The sequence below is a fragment of the Schistocerca piceifrons genome, chromosome 2, assembly GCF_021461385.2.
Source record: "Schistocerca piceifrons isolate TAMUIC-IGC-003096 chromosome 2, iqSchPice1.1, whole genome shotgun sequence".
Taxonomy (NCBI): Eukaryota; Metazoa; Arthropoda; class Insecta; order Orthoptera; family Acrididae; genus Schistocerca; species Schistocerca piceifrons.
In genome coordinates, this window is record NC_060139.1 from 1,027,336,972 (window position 1) to 1,027,363,085 (window position 26,114).

Sequence of the window (26,114 nt, forward strand, 5' to 3'; positions counted from 1 at the left end):
CTGTCAGAGGTCCCTATGCCCATAGAGATGGATCCCGTGCCTGCAACTGCTCCCGGTATCCTGTAACTGATGGCCTTGGGGCCCAATGTCGACATGAGTGTTCCACTCACCCCAGAGGGGGCATGTCTGTTCTGGCCGGCCACTTCAGACATCATAGCACCTACTGCATCATCATCCCACTTCATGTCCAACCAACACAGGATGCCTGCATCACAGGGCGTATATTCACTAGGAAGACCTATGTCATCTGTGTTGGCACTGAGCTGTGTGCGGGTCACGTTGATGCCGTTCATAGCTTGGCATCTTGTAATAGCGATAGTTGCGTCACGTTTTCTTAGTGTGTTCACTGGCAAAACTACATTTGCTCACCTTCTCTGCCCGTGAGTGGCAGCAGCAGCGCTTATCGATAGCGCATACTGTGGTACCATCTTTGGAGCAGCCTCTAGTATTTCCGGGTCGTCGTGTGTCCTGCTAGTGAGTTGGGTCGGAGCAGCAGTGAGGTAGGATGGAGCAGCAGTGAGCTCTGGACAGCCAGTACTTGCCCAACCGCTGGCGACGCATGCACTGTCCGATGGAAGGATGTGGTCGCAAGAGTGCAAGACCACATCAAGGACCGGATTCAGCGAGTTTTAGTTGAATGGACCATGATATTCAAGTAGTGCAGCTTTCACTTGCGTGTGTGTCCACCAAGTGACCTCATGGCAATAAGCTGTTGACAGTTGATGAATTATACTGGGATCTTTCCCGTGCCCGACTTGAGTGGGGACGACTGTTTGTTGGTCGTTCGGTCGGTCATCGCAGCGGACGAAGTGCATGTGGTTTTCTGACCGCTTCTGGCTTATCTGTGTTTGTGCCGATTTATAATTCATCTGTGTTGTTTCACAGTGACTGGTTTTAGTATTGTGAGTTGGTGGTGGAATTGTTTTCCCAGATCCGTGTGTATCTTGTGGTTTTGAATGAGCAGTTATCTTAATGTTGTCTGCATACTGGATTTGGAAAGTGGAGAATGGACATCAGTTCGGCTTTGGACGGAGCAGCGAAGAGGTCTGCCGGGACTGATGGCTGCGTGCAGGCACTGTCGGACCGAGGGGCTGTAGCCGACAACCAAACCCAGGACGTCTGAAGTTGAGTGAACTGTGTCCAGTACTGAAACCTCCACCGTTTGAGTTCTCACTGTTGTTTGCGTGTTGCTGCTCCCAGGGTCGGTGAGACCAACCGCAACAAGTGAAGTCTGTCAGGTTGGCGGAAGCTATTAGCCACTCCTACGCCTTGATGTTAGTTTGGATTTTGTATTATTCTTATTAGTGAAGTGCAACCAGCAGTATTTTCTGCCTTGTGGCCGCTATTGCCCCAGTTACCTGCCCTGGAAGTTAGCGTACTTTTCCGGCAGTGTACCTTTCCTCATCATGCTGGTGCTGTCCGACACGGCATGTAGTTCGACAGCCTGTTGAATTGCACTGTGCTTATGATTTTTCGGAGGTCTACATTGGTTCGTGTTTCCTTCGGCCTTGGGTGTGTTTCTGAACATGTAGTGCTGTCCGTCTCTTCGCCCTTGCCTAAAAATATTCCATTGTTGTACCGGTGATCGGACGTTGGGCAAATTGGTTAGTCGGTCAGTCAGCGCTTAAACTACCCCTAATGTGAGTTGCCATCTCGTTTCGTGAGTACAACTCTTGGCTGCCTGTCTCACCGCTTACACAGCCGTAGTCACCTTCCTCAGGTCGATTCAGGGAGCACTGTCTTTGTATCACTCCGTCTTATTTGGACAAGTCGTCATAATTGTTTAAAATTTACCCTAAAGTTTTAAAATGTTATTGCCTTCCCCGCTTGTAATTCCAGCCTTTAGCCATTAATTGTTTGTAACACTGCTTGTGGCCTTCAGCCGACAAATTATTTTCAATTTTCTCTTAATAAGGCCTGCAGCCATCACTATAGCCTGTTACTGTTTATTAAGATTGTTTTAAAAAGGTTTTAGTATTTTAACATGCAACTGCCTTCCTTACTTGTAATTCACACCTTCAGCCGTTGAGTATTCTGAAAATTGCTTGTGGCCTTCAGCTCCCAATAATTTGGAATCCTTTCGTAATCAGGCCTTCAGCTGTAAATTGTTTGTAACATTGTTTGTGGCCTTCAGCTGATCAATAATTTGCAATTTTTTCTTAATCAGGCCTTCAGTCGTTACTATAGCTTGTCACCATGCTGATTGTTAAGAAGAAAATATCTTAGTATTTGTTAATGTGTAACTGCCTTCCTCACTTGTAATTCAGGCCTTCAGCCGTTAATTGTTTGTAACATTGCTTGTGGCATTCAGCCGACAAATAGTTTCAGTTTTGTCTTGATAAGGCCTTCAGCTGTCACTATAACTTGTTACAGTTATTAAGACTGTTAAAAGGGTTTTTGGTATTTTTAACGTGTAATTGTTCACCTTATTGGTAATACAGGCCTTCAGCCATTGTGTATTTTTGAAATTGCTTCTGGCCTCAAGCCCACGAATAATTTTGAACCTTCTTAATCAGGCCTTCAGCCGTTTATTGTGTGTAACATTGCTTGTGGCCTGCAGCCAACAATAACTTGCAATTCTTCTAATAAGGTGTTCAGCTGCCAGTGTAGTAAAATCTTTTAAAAATGATGTTAATGAGAGTTTTGTTTTTTAAAAATAAAAGTGTTTGTGGTTTCTGTGCAACCAATGGTAACTGATTACGCCCCGTCCACGCCTTCCCTGCTTTCCCTAAGTACCATGTTTCTGTCACCACAAATATTTACCGGTGGCCACAACACAATGCAACACAACACCAGGTCTCCACCAAAGGCCGCTAGGGACCGCTACCCATTCGTGTAGCCTGCAGAACAGCTTCACCAGAGGTCGCAGCTAGCCCAGGAACTACTTTGATACGGGCTTTATAGCGCAGCGCACTGCCGGCAAGGGCAGTTTGATGCACTGCTTGGAAGTATACAGAGCTGTCACCCCGGCAGCCATGGCCAGACGCCTCTTCTAGCAGGCCTATCTCTTGCAGATGGACCTGGTATAGTTGACGGACATCTTGACGTTGTAGAATTGTTTTATTGTGATCTCTCCCCAGGAAAAGTCATGTCTTTTCTAGTATTATTTGTTATTTTATATTTGTGACGATCTGCAGTTGAGACTGGGTCTTTGGTTCTTCTGGAGATTGCGTTATTGTTTCGTTTTGGTGAGTCGTATAAATTGTTTTTGGGCTAGTGTTTTCCACATTTCTATTCTGCTAGTGAAGATACTTCATCAGGTACACCACCTAAGGTAGAGAGTCACCACATGTGAAGTCTGGTGGCATGAGGACCACTGGAACCTCCTTCACCTTGGGAGACATCTTTTTGTCCCTTTTCTCCTTGGATTATTTTGACGTTCACGAGGCCTGTCTGCCCTAGTTTCTGGGACAGAGGAGGAATGCGACACCCTACAATCGGCAACTTGTGGCTCCTCCATCCACTGGCTGGTATCTGGTTGCACATCAACATAATCATGGAAGGGGAGCGTCCTGAGAGTCCCTTTCCTGGTGAGAGATGCTGGAAGAGGGTGTTGCTTCTTGGCTGCAGATCAATGTCCCTGGTGGATGGAGAATCAACATTCACAGTGTGTGTGTGTGTGTGTGTGTGTGTGTGTGTGTGTGTGTGTGTGTGTGTGTGTTTGTGTGTGTGTGTGTGGGGGGGGGGGGGGGGGGGGGGGGAGGCAGTAGGACAGAGGTGCAAGAAGGGGAGCAAACACCAAGGTAGCAGGTGCATTCAAGAAGCATCACTAGAGAGGATGACATCATTGTATTTGTAGCAAACATCATCATATGTACAGGATTCAATCATTTTTTGTTGCCCTCCTGATATGCCAGTCAGTCAAGAATCTTGTATTTCCTTTTCTCTTTCGGAGATGGTATCGTCTGGTAGAAAGGGAGAATGGTGCTTCCTGCAGCTGATAGACACAGGGAGCGTCACAATGAGCTTCTTGTGCAACTGACATCCACAATTCCAACAGACAGGGCTGGCATTACAACGTGTACACGAATCTTGCGCATCTGAAGCACCACATGGGAGGGGGTCTCACATCACACTGATACATCACCACCTTGACCTTTTCAGGCAATGAGTCATCATCAGCATCCAAGATGAAGGCCCCAGTATCAACCGTATTGGCCTCTGGTCCCTGCTTAACATGATGGACAAAATGTACAGCCTGTTGCTTCAAATTAGCATGTAACTCCAGAATAAGATTTTCACTCTGCAGTGGAGTGTGCACTGATACGAAACTTCCTGGCAGATTAAAACTGTGTGCCGGACCGAGACTCGAACTCAGGACCTTTGCCTTTCATGGGCAAGTGCTCTATCAAAGCACTTTCCCGCGAAAGGCAAAGGTCCCGAGTTCGAGTCTTGGTCCAGCACACAGTTTTAATCTGCCAGGAAGTTTCAGCATGTAACTCGTCATTGGTCTGAGAAAGGCTGCAGTGGTAGAAGATACCCTGTACTACATTGAGGATGATGATGGGGGTGGGGGTGACCATTACAGGAATGTAACCCAGTTTGTCACAGGTGCGCAGAACCTGCAGCTGTGCAGTGGATGCCATTTTAATCAGAACTGAACCACTTTTCCTTTTCAAAATTGCTGCTACTTCCCCAAAACCTGTCCTCAATGTGTACAATAAAGAATAACAGCTGTAGCCAAAGAGAAATCCTCATTTGTCGTAGAGCAAGCTATGTATTGTGGAGAGTAAATCTCTCGTCTCTTTGCCCCATGTTCCTCCCACGCCATAGCCGGGAAGGAAACATTGTTGGAATATATATCTCTTCCGATCATAGTAATCCTTTCCTTCCGAAGAGACTACTGGAACCATGCAGGTGCAAAATATTATACTGACACATCCCACATACCACTAATACAAAATTCACAAAAATGTTTGCTCTGGTGTACATTTACTTCCTGGCGGTAACAGGATGCCAACAACACATAAGAAGAGACATGAAAAGTCAAACTGAACATTCTTCTGAAGCAAAATTCACCACATAAAACAAAACCACATGACAAATATATTCCTTAGCATGAAATGGAAGGTATTAGCAATCTGCATGTATGACTGAGTATGCAGGCGAGAGTGCGCACTCACTTCATGCCACACACACAAAATTAAGAGATTTTTCATTTACCTCTCCTATTGTGATGTGCAATTGCTGTCTGTGCTAAGATGTAATTGCAGTTCTCAAATCCATTAGTTCGCAGAACACTATAGATCTTAAGTGCTTCATCATTAAGCTGTTGATCTAAGTAGGTGTGTCCAAGAAAAAAATGTTTGATCCAGTGGCTTGGTAGCACAAGGGAGTCCAACTGTAATTCAGAATGTCATTTCAATACAAAAGCTAATTTATACAGCAAAATAAACTGAAACCAAAATTATTTTTACATTAATAATAATTGCCAGTAAATACACATTCTACAGAGAATCTGACCTAAAAATGGGAAGATCAAGAAAAGAAATTTCAACATAAATACTGACTCCATCTACATAGTTATCTATCAAAACAAGCAGAAACTAAATAACAGTCTTGTGCAATTCCAATTAGTGAATAAGAGAAATTTTTTGTTTCAGATGCTCATATTGTTCCAATTCCTAAAACTGAGAAAAGAGAAATAAGTAACAAATATGACAGAACTGTTGCTTTGCAGGAGAGAGAGGAGAAGGGAAACAAAGTAGTACAGAATCAGAAAAAGAATGATCATAGTTTTACATCCAATTGAAAATGAGATGAAGCGTAAGATTGGCTTGGGGTAGCAAACCAGCTACATTCTATTGTAAAGAACCACGTCACCAACCTGCTCGGTAAAATCAAATGAAGGTGTATATACTGAACTATCACTTCTGAGATGTTGCAAGCACCTCAAAGTATTTAATAATAAATTGAAGTTATTTCCTTGGTCATACATATAAACAGCTGTCAAAGTTCCATTGCCTAACATCTCTCTTCAGCCCTTCTTCCCTCTCTCCTTGCTCCAGTCTAATTCTCACACCATTGCAGAGATGAGTGGTAGAGATGCTGAAATCGCTACAAAGGGCAGATCACACCTTTCAGAGGAAGTATAAGAAACAACCCGAGAAACTGCCATCCACTCTCAATGATATCAGTCTGTTATAGAATCCTAGACTTTATTCTGAGCATCTTATCTTGAATGGATAGTCATGAACAGTAGTAGAAGTAACTTCAGGCATGCACCATGGAAGTCTAATGGACCCTTGCTGTTCGTTTTTTATATTGACACATAGCAGAAAATATTAAAGGACTTTTTACAGATGATTTTATCAATAATGAAGTACTCAAAAAAGCTGTATAAATATCCACCAGATCTTCATAAGATTTCCATGTGGTGCAAAGACTGGGAACTTGTTTTAAATGCACATAAACGTAAAATCTGTATGCTTCACAAAATGCAGAATAGTAGTATCTTATGGCTTCACGAGCCTGGCTTACAAAGCAAACTGACAGCATCATGGAGAAGCTTTGTGAAGGTCACTAACTAGAGACTAGTGTTTGCTGAGGACAATATCAATCCTGACTGGCAGAATGTAATGTTTCCTGATGAATCTGAATTTACCTCAGTGAATGATGGTATAGTATGAGTATGGGATGAGGTAGTTTACTTTTAAACGTCTAATAAATCTGTGACTTGTGAAAGTTGTTTCTAACCTCTTCTCACAGGAGTGAATAGTAATCAGGGGTTCATAAAACAAAAATCAAAACAGATCTGTAGATCAATAACCATTTAGACACAGTCATAAATTTTGTATTTTTTAAATGGGCCTTTCTGCAAAAGAACAGCAGATCCGTACGAGACAAACCCAGCGAAAACTCTTTTGTAGGTGTAACAAATAGTTACATGGAAAAATTCTGCTATTGTTGCGACAGTCTGAATGGTGCACAATGTCGAAATTTACTCCACTCCATCGAGAGCAGCATAACCATCATGTAGCACTTGCCTTGGTGGTGCTAATTTTTGTGCAGAGTGGTGCAAGTTTCTGAGTGGTGCACCACTGAAATAACTGCAACAACAGCACAAAAATCACCATACTCGAGGCATTTTTACTCTGTAATGTCCAGTCAGACCTACAAAAGTGTTATATCACCGAATCTATCACATACAGACCTCATATCATAAAGCAAAAAATTGCCCTGTTTAAAAATACACAATTTTATACCTGTATCTAGGTGACTAATGAAGTTGTGAAAATGTGTCTATCTGTTCCATGAAACCTGGCCAGTGATTAACTGAAAAGTTATTACAAATATCAAAATGAGTCAATCGTTATTTGAGATGTAAAAGTCAGGTGCTTCACCCTATTTATAAACTGCAATGAGTCAGTTTCATATCCAAATATATCTGTGAGACATCTCACAGTGATTGTGTTACCATGACAATTTGGGACCGTATGTGTTCCTATGGACTGAGTGCTACACAGGATACATGGTCAACTTTATGTTGTGAAGTATACATATTTTACAAGTAATATTATTTTCTCTCAATGTGACAATGATATGCTGAAGCATTACTATGTTTCCAGCAAGCTCAGTCTCCAATATAAGTCTCAGAAATAGAGCAGGAGGCTTCTGCAGAACCCAATTACATTTCTCATCTCACCTCATCCTGAAAATACATGGAAAGACACCAAAACTGAGCACACAAGAATACACACCTGTCCACGCACCCAGAATCCATGATGCCCTTGGAAGATCCCCATAGATGGCTGGGAGGAGGTGGTTGGTATACAATATGAGATTTATTACCTGCCTCATAGATACCCTTCCTGACACAATACCGATGTTCTTTGACATCGGATACCTTTGGACAGGATATTAAATGGTAAAGGATTCACATGCTATTCCATTTTGAGGGACGAAATTATCCGATCAAGACCAATAGCTATTTCTGCTGTCAATTTTTTTCCTCTTCAGATAAATGCAATAACACAAATTTGTCCAAGTGGGATTCAAAACGAAACTTGCATTAAATGGTTACTTTGCAACCTGGCTACCATGTCAACCACTAAGAAGTCTATACTAACTATTGTGACAGCGAGGGAATTCTGAATGTTTTGTAATTGACAATATCAACTGCATTTCCAAGGTCTGTAACTATGAATGATGCAGCAGTTTTCTTGTTTGTTTTTAAAGGAAACGTCTTTATGCTGAGGATCAAGAAAATGTTCATCTTTCTATCACAGTCAGACTTTATTGTGCAAGATTACAACAAATTACTCACAAACTAGTTTGTGGATGTTTGGCACCATTGTAGCCATTACAGTCAGTCTTCATCTAAAGGTTTTGTCTGGAAAGCAATGTATTTTTTTAATTTATTGCTTGGATAGGTTTAAAAACAAAATTCTTCACAGTATGACCCTTCTGCATCAATACACTTACCAGTGGCATTTCCATGCATCATAAGCTTTCTGGACCTCCTCAATCGGGATTCTCTTCATGGAAGCCATCTAAGTAGCTTGCACATTGTCCACAGACTCTAGATGCTTTCCTTTAATGATCCTTCTCAGCAGAAGAAACTAAAAAAAGCCCACTGGGACCAAGTCAGGACCATAGGGCAGCTGCAGCACCATTGACACACCAATACAGGTCCAGAAGGCCATGACAATACACATGGTATCAGTCTCCTTTCAGATGCAGGTGACCCTATGATTCAGTCTCTGGAGCACTGCCACATAAAACAGCACTGACGGTCTGGTCAGGGGATACGAACTCGTGGTGCACTAACCCATTTGCATTAAAAAACCAACGCGCATAGACTTCATCCGGGACTTGCTCATGCGAGCCACCTTCAGGCACGGCAATGACGTTTTGTACCATCCATACTCTGCCTCTTCAACTCTGGATCATAGTGAAAGACCCAGGAGTCATCCTAGTGAAAGACCCATGACCCATACCCAGTAATCACATTGTCCAGGAAGTTCTCATGCTTGCTCTACATGAAGGTCTGGGAAGTGCTATACGACTCACTTTACTTCATGATGTTCAGTCCTTGTGACTTCAGCTTGAATCCTAAATTGAAGGAAGCACTTCACGGGATTTACTTCAGAACTGTTACAGAGATTCATCAGGCAACAGAGTGCTCCATTTGAATTATCAACAGAACAGGCACTGCTAAGAATATTCTACAACTTCCACATCACTGGCAACGGGTTATACATAACGCTGGTGACTACTTTGAATGCCTGTAAAACTTGCAGTTGCCCTTGCTATACAAATTCCAACATGACTCACTTGTATCCCTGATCATATAAAGAAGATGGAGAATGCAAACCCCAGACTTTCTAAGGCCTTCAACCTTGAAGAACTAATGCACATCTTACACCAGGCTCAAGATAATAAGGCACCTGAGCAGACATGTCCCTACAAGCTTTTCTAAGAGGATTCATCACTTAATGGGATCACACCTCCAGCAGATCTTTAATACTAATACTGAAAGAGTTTCAATCTAGTGTGGTACTGGGTCAATCCATGGAAGAGGTCCTTGCACTGGGTTGGCCAGCAGATTCCAGGGCAGAGAAACGGTTGGCAGTGCGCTCTGGCAAAACTGTGATTGCCAGGTGAGGATACAACATGGTGACAACATGGAAGAATATCTCCGAGTCCACAAAGGAGAAGACTGTTTGCCTTTGTTCAGTTTTTTTGAGCCTTTGTAGTTGGCATAGGAAGATTCAGGTTTTGGTTGGCCGGGGGGATATAAAGTCTTTGTGGGAGTATTCCTTCTGTTCTTTCCAGTCTGCCAGTTGTGTAGCATGTAATTTTCCTGCCGGAGGTGAAACTTTGATGGCCTGTTGCACGGCTGGAGGAGAAAATGGGGATGCAACCATGACACTGGGCCATTTTACAACCATGATGCTCAATTTGAGTTCACAAGTCTCCATGGCTGTGACCTTCTTGGAGCAAGGTGTAGCGAGAATGGTACTGTAAGTGACAGATTTTAAAATGGAGGGTTTCCGCCTAGCCCAAAAAAAAAAAAAAAAAAAAACAGCGTAGGGCACTTTTTCTTCACCTGGATCTCCTGGACGGCCCATTTATCAAGATACATGGGACATTCTCAGGATGAGGCTGCATAGTCGCCGCTGCAACTGATACAGTGGGGACAGGGAGGTGGACAAGCACTCTCCTGAGCATCCCTACCATGTAATGCATTTGGCTGGGCTTACCCATGGACTGCAGTGATGCCCTGATGAGAGCGGTAGTTTTGGATTTCCACTCAGTCAAACTATCAAGTAGCCTAGGACCCCACAAAGAATTCAGTGTTTGACGGGCCACAACACCAACAGGATACCTGTGGAGGAATGAAGCTGCAAGCAATAGTTGTGCTTGAGAACCACAATTAGTCTTCAAAAGCAAAGTTCCATTGCTCAAATGAGAGTAGGATTTTACAGGGTTGACAACTGCATCAGCACTTTTCTGAATAATAAATGGATTAACCACAGCAAAAGACTGACCTCATCCAGTACGTGATATCACAAGGAAACGAGGTGCAGCTGGGTGAGTCTTGGAATCTTCAGTCTCATTCCATTTGCGTTTCATAGATGTAGACCGAGATGGTGATGGTACACTGCGAGAAAATTTCTCGTGATTGCCACCATCTCCAATGGTGGGCTCATTCCCACTGGGAGGGGGAGGGGGGGGGGCACCTCAGATAGGGGCTCACCCACCTTACATGACTGTTCTGGCATCAGGTCAAGATAACAGCTCAAGCAATCACCCCTCCCTGGTCCAGGCCTGTACCATGGGGTACCTGCAAACCCTACCTGTTGGCCTGGAGTTGGGAGTTACACCTTACTCAGTCACCTTTTACATGTCAGTCACATGTGCCAGCCTTCAGGAGCTCACAGGGACGAAAAACAAAGAGGAACCTTAGACACCACAGCAGAGGAAGAATAAGAGATGGAGAATGAAGAAAGAAGGGAAAAACAATTGAGGTATTGTTCTGCTGTCAGGCTACTGAAAATTAAGAACACATCCCAAAAATATCCCATACATGTTCCCCAAGGGAGGGGAAAAACGAATAACACAAGGACAGACATGCAGCATGGAAGGGAAAAGGTGCTACAAAGGCTGATGCCCCGTGGTAACCAAGCACAAACTCACCAAAGGGTGGTAAGCCCACTGGGGGAACTTTCCTTCCATAGATGCTGATAGAGTCATATGGCCACCAGCCATGGTGTCATCCCCTCCAAATGTGGGCTCTCCTTGTGGGCGCCACCCAGCCTCAGCAACAGCTATCTGGCCAGTAATCCATTGCTCCGAGTCCCTGTGCCTCAGTCATGACTGGCACATACTCCTTGGCACACATGGGGAGTTTTCAGTTCAGGTACCAACAGTGTGATCCCTCCATCATCAAGGGGCTACCACCAAGCAGGTTCTTCACGACCGCCCCCCCCCCCCTTCCCCATAACAGGATGGATACTGTTCTGTGCTCTGGGTGTACCACCTTATTAAAGGGAAGGGTGAAAATGAAGACACAAAGGCACAGTGCTGGAGCATACATGGCATTGGGTGACCTTCCCTGCATGGTCTGCACTTCTGGAGAAATTTGAAAATTGGTGGCACATCAAATTCAACAACAGGGACCATGTATTTATTTAATCAAACATTGTACACAATGCTGGAACTGGAAACTCTAGTTCCAAATCATAAACTGGGTCCAAGCAGCAGCATCTGCACCAAGGTAACCATCTGATGAAGAGGCAGAGAGGGAATGGTATAGAGGAAGTGGAAGCCTGCAGCACAGAAAACAAATAATGCTGCAAAGGCTGGGGCCCTGTGGTAGCCAGGCATATACTTACGGTGTACAGTGTGTTATTGGCAACTGCATCATACCCTCCCAATTCCATGATGCAAGAAGTAGTTGGGAGGATAATTCTCCATATATCTTTGCCCAGTACTTTTTAATTCTAGGGCATTTTTTTTGATAGCCTCTTTGGCCAAATGTACATTTCACAGAATTCCAACGTGACTAGTGTTCTAGGGTAGTAGGATCAGCCAACTGGTGATTTGGAATTCATCGAGAAGTTCTCGAATGACAGTTCCAGTGTATATTTGTGGTAGCAGTGAGTTATGGCTAGTAAGCTGCTCAGAGTCATGGCTTAATGGCTAACAGATCACCACTAAAGAAACATTCCTGTGGCAAGAAGTGTTGTTCGCTGCCTCTCATACGTATGAAGGTACGGCCCATTTGCCCACCAACACAAATCCATCTGTGTAAATTCATTTCAGAACTTTGGAATTCGTTCACCATTGAACCCAACAGTTGTGATAGAATAGACAAATCCTGGATGATAGATCTAGATGGCAATGAGGGCAAGGGACCATTCAAGGGGGTGTTCATGAGATTTCTCACGAGAGGAGATTCAGAAAACTGCGTGTAGTTCAGAGACCATGGATTGTAGACTGGCTAATATCAGGACACTATACTGAGGTAATTTTTGTGGTGGTCGTATTCTTTTGGCCAGGAAGATAACAGGGAGAATTTGGATGACAGCCTTTAGACAGAGGACAGGCATCTGCAGGGTTCTTCTGAAAGGCATCAGTTGAGAGTCTGATCCCACAGTGATGTTCTGGATCTAAAAGGCATAGCACCGAAGGGCCCGCAGATCCATAGGCCAGGTAACTGTAGACCAAGTGCGATACTATGACAACTTTATTAAGTTGCAGAGTGGAGTAATTAGGCCTCCAAGAAGAGTTGCTACGGCAGCTTGTAGTACAAAATTTTGTCTGACACTTCTGTTTCAGCAGGCACATATGAAAAGTCATGTTAGCTTAACATCAGAAACTAGTCCAACAACAAATGAGGTTGAAGTACAAGCTCAGAGTTTCTTCATAAGTATAATAAACACAACATACACAGGTAACAGAGACTTTAGTCACCAATAATATATTCCTACTCACGATTTACAACTATCTGCCAACGCTGGGGTAGCTTTTCGATCCCATAACTGTAGAAACCACATGGTTTCGAGGCAAAGAACTGTTCGAGCCATGTTTGGAGTGCATTTTCATCCAGAAAAGAAATTCCTGGAAGATAGATTGATACAGAGCGGATGTGAAAATCTGAGGGTGCAAGATTCGGTGAATAACGTAGGTATGGAATGACTTCCCTACTCAACTTCTGTATAGTGTCTGTCAGTCTAGCAGAATGCAGGCAGGCGTTATTGTTGAGTAGCATCACTTCACACATTCTTATTGGTCGTCGTCCTTTGATTGGGTCTGCAAGACATCTCTATTGTTGATATATGTCAGCAGATATGGTTACACCTCAGGGAAGCAATTTGCTGTTCCCCTGGATGCATAGAATTTCTTTTATGGATGCACACAGATCTTTGTATAGGCAGCTGCCTGCTCCTTATGTTAGCATAAAGACACCACTTCTTGTCACCAGTAATGGTATAGTATAGGAACGGTCAGTGTTGTTCACTAGCCAATTGATAACGAGCAAGCAGAGATGCATATATGGCCATCTGTTGATTGTTGTGATTTTGGTTTAGAGCATGTGGTACCAATATACCCAATTTTTGAACCTTCCCCACTGAATGCAAATGTCGCACAATGGTGGAATGATCACACTTCATCACCCTTCAAACCCTGGAAGTCTTCCTGAATGTGTAGAGCCAAAATGTTAGAATGATCCTCCTTAAAATGAGAAAACCATTTTCTCACCATGCTCTGTCCAATGGCATTATCCCCAGGCATGATGCAAATGTTACTGGTTGCCTCTGCTGCTGTCACCCTTCCACTGAACTCAAACAGAAGAATATATCTGAAATGTTGCGATTTCTGCACTTTGCACTCCATTTTCTAGTGTCCACAACTCCAATCACTGCTTCCAAAAGACAACGTGACAATGTGTAAACTCAAATACAACAGTGAACTACAAATGAAAAATATCAATACCTAAACCGAAGCAACAGGAAAATTGACATACAAAACAAAAACACTGCAAACTTATGTACCAACCTAGTAATATGTTTCTACTACCGTATGCTATTAAAGATGGACAATTTGTGACTGCAGAACTGCATTCCACGTGTTCTGGCAGTAGTGAAATGAAAGTCATGGATGACGGCCCAAGATATGCCTTTCTTTTAGTTGGCATTCTGCGATACTTACATTTCAAGATATGTAGCAGATGCAGAAATTATCTACATACGGTGAAGGTTAGACTGTAGACTCCACAATCTCTAGATGTCCATTTATACCTTTTGGCAAAAGCCAAGTGAGACAGTTTTCCTGCATATGAGGAAGACTGTGGGAAACACATACTTGGACATGAATGGCAATATGAGATAAAAATTCCAGATAAAATCAAGGACACCACTAAAGCTCCACTCTTACAGAGCACAAACAATATAACATTAGGTAACGATGTGTTGGTGGCAAGCAAATGCCATTCTGATAACGAATTACAGACAAATTAGGTGGCTGTTTATAGGCTGGTCCTCCTGACGGCCACAATGGAATTTGGACAGAATTCTTCTAGTCTTGAGAATCCAATTAAGTTATTTGTTTATCATTCATCCAATTCACTCGCATAAAACATTTATCAAGTAAAAAGAATGATAGGTGTCCATCTCAGGAGGGTCTTTCCTTATTGGGACAAATTACATTTTCATTCCACTTGAGGGAAATTCACCCACATCACTGAGGTCAAGAGCATTATGTTTGTGTTCAAGTGGGGTAATTAACCCCTCAAGCGTGTGTGACAACATATGCCATCCACCGCCGACTGCTTGTCCAGCATGTGCGATGTCATATGCTGTCCGCGCTTTTTGCATTCGTTTATCCTCCTGGCCAATGCAATTTGAATGACGGCCACTAGATAGCAGTGCCATATGTTCCTTAGCTTCATGTTGATGGAGTTCGGGAGTCAGCATTTGTGATTCATGTGGGTTGCGAATGTTTTTGTCTTTGTGTGCTTGACGATTCTCCTTAGGTTGTGCGTAATGGCTGAGCTGATGGAAGATGGAGTTTTGCAACTTTGATGGAGAGTGATATTGAGGAAGACGAGTTTTCATTGTCTTCTGATGATTCGTCAGATGATGAATCTACTGTGCAGTATGCAGTCTTGCCTGACTGGAAGGAATGTGACCCTATTTCTGCTCCTACTGCATTTACATAGAGTATTGGTGAAGGTAGGCTGAAACTCCGAATTCGTGGTAATGCAGGGCAATTAGCTTATTTTGAATTGTTCTTTGACAATGAAATAATAGATAGCTCTATTTTTACTGATGGGGATTGTGTGTAAAAGATCAGCTAAAATGTATTTTACCAGAAGGAACATGCTAGAAACGCCCTTCTTCCCTGATGTTATGAGTGAAGAAAGATTTCATCTCCGGACAAGATTTCTACATTTTGCGGACAACACGGAACACCAAAATGTACATGGCAGTAAAACCCTTTATAAAATTATGCCTGTAATAAAGCACTTGAACGCAAGATTTCAGAGATCTTCTGAGCCAGGATGTAACAAAAGCGTTGACGAATCCTTATTGCTGTGAAAAGGGAGACACTCTTGGAAGCAGTACATACCTTTGAAAGTAGCACACTTTGGGATGAGATTTTTAGAACTGTGTGACAAAAATGGATATTTATGGAACTTTATTTTGTACACTGGAAGATATACTGACCTTAATTGTCAAATAACAAAAGATGATGATCTATAGTCAACAAAGGTGGTGTTAAATTTGTGTGAAAATTTGCTAGATGTAGGTAGGTGTGTGTATATGGACAATTTCAATTCCAGTTCTGACTTGTTCCAAAGACTTGTGGACAGGAATACTAATGCAGCAGGAAAAATTAAAACTTCTAGGAAATGACTGTCACATATTGTAAATAGGAAGTTACAGAAAGGACAGATCATCGGTGCACAAAAGGGGGAAATTGGTGGCTCGGAAATGGAAGGATAAAAGGGAAGTTACAATGCTAACAACAAAGCATGGTGCATCAACAGTAGATGTGCAAAGAAGAGTAAAAGGTGCAGGTGACCCAGATACCCACTCAGTGTTTCTGACTACAACCAGAACATGGAGGGAGTGGACTTTAAAGACCAGTTACTGGAATCGTTCCTTAAGCAAGGTTTGGTACAAAAAACTTTAAGCATTTGTTGAATGTGGCTGTTTTAAATGCTTACAAATTTTATTGTCAGAATGGAAATAAGAGGGACCATTTAGAATTTAGAGTGAAGCTGATAGATGAGCTCATAACTAATTACCACCAAAGTGCCATTGAACAGAAGCAAGGAAGACCTGATGTCAGTGACTGTCACCGACTTACTGGTAGACACTTCCCAGAAGAAAATCTAGCAACAAAAAATGGAAGAGTGGGCCTAAGGAGACCTGTGCTGTGTGCAACAAAACAGCAAAGAAGAGAGACATCGTATAGATGCAAAACCTGCCCTGCAAACCCAGCATTATGTATTGTGCCATGCTTTGAACTTTATCACTCTCAAAAAACCTTGTAAACAATTAATTTTATAACATGATTAAACTTTTTGTGCCTAAAGTGATTTTGTCTATTTCATCCTTATAGCTTTAAGTGTTCACCTTAAATTTTTGCAGAATTTTATTTCCATTACTGCATTAGATATAGCATTTGCAGTATGGGAGGAACACAGCACTCACAGACGTGCACAACAGATGTCACGCTGCAGGTGCAGTCGGGTGGAGGGCAGCGTCACGCTTGAGGGGTTAACGCAGCATCGGGTACTGTACGTGATTCGGACCTGGGGCTGTATCGTGACATTGTGCCAAGACATTGCAGAATGCCCATTTGTGTTTTAGGTCATTTTGAGGATTCATAATCAAACTCTTATTTTAGGGATATGGAATGTGGGAGGGTAGCTTCCAGATGCCCAGGCTGGGGCAAAGTGCATTGTTAGTTGTTCACCAACACTAGCGGCATCAGATTGAATGGCTGCATTCTGATATATCCTGGACATCTTACAGGATGACTAGTGTTAATAAATGCAGTTTAACTTTCACATATTTGTAAGGATGAAGTGTGGGATTCAATACTGGTTACAAATCTTTCCTTACACTCATTTTTTTTATTAGACAGTAGGCCTGAAATCTGAGTCTTTCTAAAGTGACAGACATATCGCACAATGTTGTTGTTGTCGTATTCTGTCCAAAGACTGGTTTGACACAGCTCTCTGCACTAGAGTCCTTTCTTGTCAGGGCACAGGGTGACAATCTCTGTGGTGTGCCTTGGTGTGGAGAACACCCTTCCCCCCCCCCCCCCCCCCCAACTGGATGGCAAGTTGTGTAGTGAGCCCTTTTTTGCAGTTGATGGTATCTTGTTTAGTATTTGCACAAAATTTATCATCATTTGTACAGAATTCGTATTTCTCTTGAGCCTTAAATTATATTAAAATGTCATAGCTTTCATAATCTTGTCTTTTTTTTGGCAAGCCTGTGAGTAAGGAGAATACCTCTCCTGTCAGTTGGCACAGATCAGTAGTTTTTCACACAGGGTACTATCGTACAGTAATGAATCACAGTCTTCACAGATTAGGTCATTCATACAGCTTGACAACGTGTGAGCACAGTGTACACATTTAAAATAGCTAACAGAAGATGGTGCATATGGTTTTATGTCACACCATTAGACCACTATTTTTACTGTCTCTGGGAATGTCTCGTCTTTGAAAGCCAGAACGAATGCTCCAGCATCCATCTCGTTATTGCACATTCTAACACACAACATATATCATCTTGCATAAAAGGAAATTTACTGTGAAAGTAATGCTTCTCAAATCACCATTCATAATATTTTCCCCTGACTTATAAGAAATGTTAACAGTTCTGATGTCATGCTCATTGAAAACAGTATGTTGTTAGGAAGTATTGCACAGTCTTTGTCCCAAAGCCTTTGACACATTTGGTTGTTGGCAGATACTGGTGTGTGCACCGTGCTTTGTTGTTGCAAATGGTGCATTTTCTTTGCAACTAAAGTTTTATTTTGGTGTTATTCTCTCATTTACGTTTTATTGCTGCTGTAGTGGGCTAAAGTAAAATTTTTTGTTGGAGTATCAGTTCTTACTGCTCAAAATTACAGAAATTTAACTCACAAACAAAACAATGAAAAATTCCTGTGTTTTTCCTGGATGAAAGAATTCCCGGGTTTTTCCGTGACTTCCCAATCGTCCAGGGGCATATACGCCCTGAGATACTGCAGGGAAGAAAAAGTCAACTCTTGTTCAGAGAAGTGCATGTGCAGAGAAAGGGGTGGTCGTATACAGATCAATAATTGTATACATCCCCTAAGTCCCCTCTTGTGCTTGTCATTGTTAGCCATGCCCGTACTGACAGATGCACACGTGCTGTTCCTCAGTACTCTACTTTTTATTTACAATTGTTTTTAAGTGTTTAATGTATATAGTCTGAAGTGTTTAATGTATGTATCTTACAACAATATTTACAATTATGTCTGTAGTATTAATGTTTCTGCTATATATTCTTAGAAAAAAAAAAATCTCTCAAGCAAAGAGTAACAATGTTATGAAAAGGAAAGTTGCTACTCGCCATATAGTGGAGATGCTGAGTCGCATATATGCACAGCAAAAATGCTGACACAAATTCAGCTTTCAGCCATTAAGGTCTTCGTTAACAACAACAAAAACAACAACAACAACACCACACACACACACACACACACACACACACACACACACACACACACACACGACTGCAGTCTCAGGCAACTGAAACCACACTCAAGCAAACAGTTTTAGACATGCATACAACTGCTGACTCATTTCCATAAAACATACAAAAATCAATTTAGAAACACAAAATGTTCCATACCTTGTTCCTATCGGTGATTAATGATGAAAGTTCCAACCATGCTCCCCAGTGTAAAGGCTCCTTATGAATTGCTTCAACTAGTATGTCTAGCGCCTCTTTCAGCAGTTCTAGTCGCTTCAGAACTATTCCATACAGGTACAATCCATAACCGTCTAAGGTTCTATTCAGATAATCCTTCTTCAGATCTGCAGCGAGTTCAAGAAGATTTTGATTCTGGCTGGGATCAACAGTGAAACTGTCTCTCATATCATCAAGTTTCTTCTTTTCTCCTGCCAGATAGCGAGAGTATAGGTGCAAAAACCTTGTTTTTGGATCTTGGCACCAATTTGAGAAATACGCACATCTGTGAGATGGAAGAACATTATTTCACTTTATATTGTAATTGTTCTTTAACAATACTAATCTTATCTAATGAATGTAAAAATATTTTTATTATGATGCTCTCATTAGGAACGGTAACACTCCCCTCTCCCCCCTTTCCTTTGTGACAGGAAGAATGTTTGCACTTGTGATTTCTGAACTGTTAATCCACAAGCAGTGCTTCACCATTACTAGAAAGTTGACAGTACCTGATAAGGACATCTGTAGCATAGAACCTGTAACATAACCCAAGTTCTAGGTTTGGCCGGAAGGTGAACTTTGTTGACAGTTGGCGAAGGCAACAAATGTGAATGCCAAAAGTGGTAACAGACTGATTTGTAGCACAGCATCATGCCTGCATTTGGACCATATTTAATGCCCCAATCATTATAAAAACTAAATATGAGGTAACTTCAGAAAACTTATGTTTGACAAGTCTCTGACAAGTACTTTGATGCATATCATGTACACACTCTACGATAAAGGTAAGAGGATTAACTCTTACTGACATTATCTTACACCACTGTCTACATTAATTTCAGTGAAGAAGTATTTTAATATGTGAACCTCACTCAGTGTATCTTCCAATCCTTCTCCCAAACTTGATAGTTCCAATTATTAATTCGTAGTGATGAAACACACACAAAAAGCTGAACACAATTTGCACCATGACTCAGAGAAAGATCCCACATAAAAAAAGCTTATGATTGTTATCAAAACAGCATAACAGTCAACACGACCTGTATGTTGCCGTACTTCCACCCTTACCTCACTTTAATTGTAAGCCCATCACATATCTTATCACCAATGAGTTTCATTTTTAACTAGTAAATTGCATCATTTCCAAGTACTGTACATAAACAGATTAGCTAAAGAAGAATATAGGAAGGAATTTCCAGTTGTTCAGGAGACAAGGGCAGAAATAAATGCAAACCCTTAATATCCTAGAGTGGTAAATTATTATTCAGATAGTGTGACCAAACACACAAGAAGTATCATATTAAATAGCATAAAATTCTACATATTGGACAAAAACAGAAAAAAGTATCATGAATTTGTCAGGCGTTTTCTTTGTAAGATTTTTCAAATGTTTTTAGATAAAAAGAATCAATATTAACAGTGAAAGGAGGAAAAGCTTTTAAGTTCCAAAACTGAATATCAAATAAGATGCTTGTTACACATCCATTCTCCACATACGAAATTGAGGGCAAACTAACTAATGTCCAATGGTTGCAAAGACAATCAACCATAGCAGTAAACAAGAAAGATAATTCTACAAAAAGTAAGCAGTTTCCACAAGTCTGTCCAATACCCATGTTAGGCAGTTACACCTCAAGTTGTAAATGAATAAACTATATTTCAACTTCACCCCCTGACAAAATACTACATATCTATAGGCATAATCAACACCAGTTCAGGCAGCAGAGTTGCCTTCATAGTCTTAAATGTTACTGAATTTAACACGTTACTGTTTAGGAGTAAGTAAGGCACCCACATTTTTATTTATTTATTATTTTTTAAAAATTCTTGCGCAATGTACAAGCCACCAAAGGTGACGACTCGAGTACCATTTCACACACGTGAATATTGGGAAAAATTTTGAAACACTCCTGAAACAGTTCAAGGTATTTGGTTGTGTCCCTCTTCTTCTTCTTCTTCTTCTTCTTCAATATAACTACCGATCACATGAAATCAAAATCTAGTTTTATTTGATAAAGAGAGTTATTTATTCTGAAAGGTGAGTAAGAGGAACATTATTCAAACATATTAACTGATTCCAAAACATATGCGAGTGTCCCAAAAAGTTACAGGCTCCAAAGGATACTACTACTTTGCAGTCTGCTTAGAACTGGAATGAAGCTAAAACTGAACTAAAAATCCGTTTAACTGCACCTATATGTTCCTTTGAATTGAGTGATGCCTTCTTGTTGAACCATAGGCACTGGAGCACTCATAATCTTTAAAACGCTGCAAACCGGAAGTGAGCACTGGTTGTGGTGATGCTGTCTTGCGTTGGGAACCTGTATCAAGTAGCCAGTCCATACAGTAGCATAAATTTCACAAATATTTCATTTAATTGGCAACTGAAGTCTATCATCTCTGTACTCCAGTAGTCACAGTCATACGCACATGCCACAAATATCCCTCTTGGTAAAATTTTTGTGTACTGATATCCGACTTCCTGCCGCTGCAGCACAACAAACCATACTGCAAACGACACGTCTTCATGAAATCTTTACTGCACTGTATCATTGAAACTGCATATTTTTGAGATACACAAGTTTAAACACAATATTATGAAAAGGATAGTGGCTATTCACTTTATAGCGGAGATGCCGAGTCGCAGGTGCAACAGAAAGCCTGTCTAACAGCTAGGCTTTCGGCCAAGAAGGCCTTCATCAGAATTAAAAAACACACGAGCACACACATGTGCAAATGCTGCTCACACACAAAACCACCGTCTCTTGCTGCCAAGACCAGACTGTGAGCAGCAGCACCTGATGGAAGAAGCAATGTGGGTGGTGGAAGTAAGGATGAAGTCGCAGCAGGAAGGGATACCAGGTAAGGATGGGGATGGGGAACAGTGAAGTGACGCTTGTGGGAGCATACAGGGATGAGATGGGGAGAAGGTAGGACAGTTAGGTGCAGACGAGAGGTTAGATGGACAGTGGGAGGCACCAAAAAACGAGAGAAGTAAAGATATTGTGGGTGTGCTGGTGGAATAGAAGGCGGTGCAGTGCTGGAATGGGAACAGGAAAGGGGATAGGTGGGTAAACGCCAATGACTAACAAAGGTTGAAGCCAGTAGGGTTACAGGAACATAGGATATATTGCAGGGAGAGTTCCCACATACAGAATTCAGAATAGCTGATATTGGTGGGAAGGATACAGATGGCACAATCTGTGAAAAAGTCATTGAAATAAAGAACCCGTCATGGCATCCTCAGACACTGGATGGTCTAGCTGTTTCTTGGCCATAGCGTGTTGGTTGCGATGCCCACATAGAATGAAGCTCAATGGTTGAAACTTAACTTTAAGATCACATGACTGCTTTCGCAGGTAGTCCTGCTGCCTTTGATGGGATAGGTGATGTTTGTGACCGGACTGGAGTAGGTGGTGGTGGAAGGATGTATGGGACAGGTCTTTCGCTAGATCTGTCACAGGGCTATGAGTCATGAGGCAAGGGGGTTAGGGGTTAGGAGAAGGGGTTGTGTAGGGATTGAGGAGGAAATTTTGTAGGTTCAGTGGGCAGCAGACCACTGTGGGAGGGGTGGGAAGGATAGTGGGTTAGACATTCACTTCAGGGCACAACAAGAGGTAGCTGAAACCCTGGCAGAGAATGCAGTTCAGCTGCCCCAGTCCTGGGTGGTAATGAGTCATGAGAGGAATGCTCCTCTGTGGATGGGCGATTGGAGAGAGACGGCATAGGGGGCACCTGTTTTTGTAAAAGGCTGGGAGGGTAATTATGGTCTGATGGCCTCAGTGAGACCCTTGGTATATTTTGAGAGGGCCTGCTCGTCAATACAGATGCGACAGCCATGGGTGGCTATGTTGTGACAGTGCCATGCGGGCGGCAACAACGTGGGTGTTTTTTCGGTAATAGTTAGACAATAAGTCACACATTTCTTGGAAGGACAGAGAGGCAGGTTCCCGCAGAGGGGCTAACTGAGATAGCAGCTGATAGATCCGTGGGGAAATCCAAGATAGAAATAACGACTTACACATAGGAGCGTCGACAACGCCAAAAGTCAAGAAGTGTTGCCGCAAACGCTTCTCATAATCCTCCCAATCCTCAGCGGCCTCGTCGTAAGGAGGGAATGGAGGCGGAGAGGAGGAAGACAGACGATGAGTAACCGACATCGACAGCGCCTGAATAGCAGCCGTCAGCTGTGTTTGTTGTTCAATGAGCGCTTGCATAAGCTGTTCCATGTCTGCCCCATCACGAACACACAAATCCACAACGCAGTGAAAATATCCAACCTCGTCGCCAAAAAGTGTTATAACCCTTAATCACCAATAATTGCGTGGATATTCAAACACACTCACTTAGAAACAATAGCTCGTTACATGATAACAACTCGGTATCTCTCATTCAACTGCCGTGCCGTGACATGCAGCCGATGCCGTTCGTAGCTATGTGGCGCTCCCGCGCTCAGCCGAGTTGCGGAGCGCCTCTATCGCCGTTTGCGCGTACTGTCGTGGCGGCACTGTTAAATGTCGCGGCACTGTCACAACAGGCCAGGCAGTATGGAAGGGACTTCTTGGTATGGAATGGGTGGCAGCTGTTGAAGTGTTGATAGGTTTTGATATGGAAGAGGTGCTGATACAGAAATATTTGAGGTGGAGGTCAACAACAAGGAGGATGGGTTGCTGGGTTGAGGAGGACCATGTGACGCAAATGGGGAAGAAGGTGTCGAGGTTCTGGAGGAATGTGAATAGGGTGTCCTCCCCCTGGATCCCAATCTCGTAGATGTCATCAACGAATCTGAACCAGCCGAGAGGTTTAGGATTCTGGGTGGTGAGAAGGCATTCCTCTAGATGGCACATGAATAAGTTGGCATAGGATGTTTGCATGCGGGTGCCCATTGCCATACTACAGATTTGTTTGTAGGTATACCTTCAAAGGAGAAGTAACTGTGGATTATGATACAGCTCATTATGGAGACTAGGAAGGGGGTTGTCAATTTGGAATCCATTGGGCATTGGGAAAGGTAGTGTTCAACAGTGGTAAGGCCATGGGCATTAGGTATGGTGTGTAAAGGGAGGTGGCATCAATAATGACAAGCAAGGCAACCTGTGGTAAAGGAACAGGGACATATGGAGAGTCAGTGGAGGAAATGTTTGGTATGTTTTATGTAGGAGGGTAGGATGTGGGTAATAGGCTGAAGGTGTTGATCAACAAGCGCAGAGATTATCTCAGTGGGGCCACAGTAATTGGCTGCAATGGGATGTCCTGGGTGGTTGGGCTTATGGACTTTAGGAAAGACGTAGAAGGTAGAATGTGGGGAAGGGTAGGAGTGAGAGAGAGAGATGGTCTCCGGGAAGAGGTTCTGGGATGGGCCTAAGGATCTGAGGAGAGACCGGAGACCCTGCTGGATTTTTTGAGTGGGGTCACTGTGGCACGGTTTTTAGGTGGATGAATCAGACAGCTGGCAGAACCCTCCAGATAATTCTTGAGTTTCACAATGACAGTGGTGGTGCCCTTGTCAGCAGATAGGATTACAAGGTCGGGATCAGTTTTTAGGTAGTGCATTCTGGTTCTTTCTGCAGCTGTAAAGTTAGCTTTAATGTTGAGAGATTCGGGGAATGATGGTGATGCAATGATCAAGGTTAAGAAATTCTGGAAAGTTAACAACAGGGGGTCTGGGGGCAGTGGGGTTAGGTCACAGTTGGATTGAGGAGTGAACTGAGTCACGCAGGTTTCAGCATTGGTCTTTGGTTGAATCTGATTGATAGGGTTGATGGCAAAAACATTTCTCCAAAGCAGGAACAGTGGTAGGTGAGAGATTTTGAGGGTGGGGCAAATGTAGTAGGACTGCGAGACAGGGTTTGTCAGCTATGGAGAAATGTGGGGGAGGTCTGGAGGCTGCTGTGGAGGTGGTGAATAGTGGTAGCCCAAGCCGGGAGTAGGGCATGAACAGGGTGAAGAATTTTTTGAGGAGGTGGTGTGCATGCCGCCCTAGTTTATGAAGAGCAAGACATTATCTTTCAAATAAAAAGACAACAAATTACATGGAACTGTTCCAGAGATAGCATGTTTTAAAGTTTTTCCCACAAATTGCATGCACAAAATGGTGCCGTAAATGTCATCATTGGTAGCCAGTAAGTTTTTTTGACAAAACAAAAAATACGGGTTTCTTACTCCATCCTAAATTTTTGCATATGTTAAATTCAATAACATCTAAGACTATGAAGTTAAGAGTTTTTTTTAGACTGCTTGTTAATATGGACTATGCCGATAGTATGGATAAACATAAGAGCTCTGTGAGGCTCATTTTCTCATATCCGCCAGATGGAAACAAACAGAACTGGGAAATTCAAAAAGAGTCCTGCAGTATACTGACATGAGAACAGCAATCACAGATTACAGTGACAACATAAAATTTCCCCCCACTGGAGGCCAAACTGCACTGCACTGTGCTCAATTTGCCATAGTGGTATGCGATCATAGTCTTGCAAATCTTTTGTCACAACCCTTGTAATACCAACTCATTTCCAATAATGTATATTCGCAAAGAGGGTGTTAGTTTATCATCCACCCTAAAAAAATTAAGAACTTGTTAATTATCATCTACTCATTAACAACAATTGTTGAAGATGTACTGATAAACACTGAAGCCGTACAAAAATTTGTAACACAAAATTTCAAATTTCCAGAACTCACAAATATCTTTTTGCACACTCTCGGTAATACCAATGAACCTTTAGTAATTCCTACTACCATCGAGGATGGGTGAGGGAGGGGAGAACGGATGGGGCACACTTGGTGACCACCACACAAAATTTTAAAAAATCAATAATTATTGTTGACTTTTTGAAGAAATACTGATGTACAGGTACGGCCTGAACCTGAAAATATCATATATGATATTTATTGTGGTGCCACTCCATGTCAAATCATGCATCTCAGATTTTCATGAAACTTTGTCTATTTGCTTACATTTATAAGAACTTCTGGAAATTATTTTTGGTCTCAGACTAAAACGTTTTTATGTTGAATTTTCATTATAGCGATGTTCTGATAATTTGTCTCTACAAGAATGCCCATGCAATGTGGTACTTATCTATAGAAATACTCGTAACTTAGGTGTACAGGAAGCTGTTGATTTGGCTTTTTTTTTCTCTCTTCCACAGGCGTAAGTTAAGAGAGGCATAAGGTTAACAAGAATGCATTTATTTG

At 42.3% G+C, this 26,114-nt stretch overlaps 1 protein-coding gene across 3 annotated transcripts in view; it reads right to left on the reverse strand.

The window, feature by feature from the left end:
- The window catches only part of LOC124776601 (cell division cycle protein 23 homolog), an 89,594-nt gene that overhangs the window by 53,846 nt on the left and 9,634 nt on the right, over window positions 1-26,114 (reverse strand). For all 3 annotated transcript variants that reach the window (XM_047251669.1, XM_047251671.1, XM_047251670.1), the window contains 2 exons: window positions 18,855-19,197; window positions 5,164-5,341 (listed from right to left, as the gene is read on the reverse strand). In XM_047251669.1, the coding sequence (XP_047107625.1) occupies window positions 5,164-5,341; window positions 18,855-19,197 (521 nt within the window). The remainder of the gene's footprint in view (window positions 1-5,163; window positions 5,342-18,854; window positions 19,198-26,114) is intronic.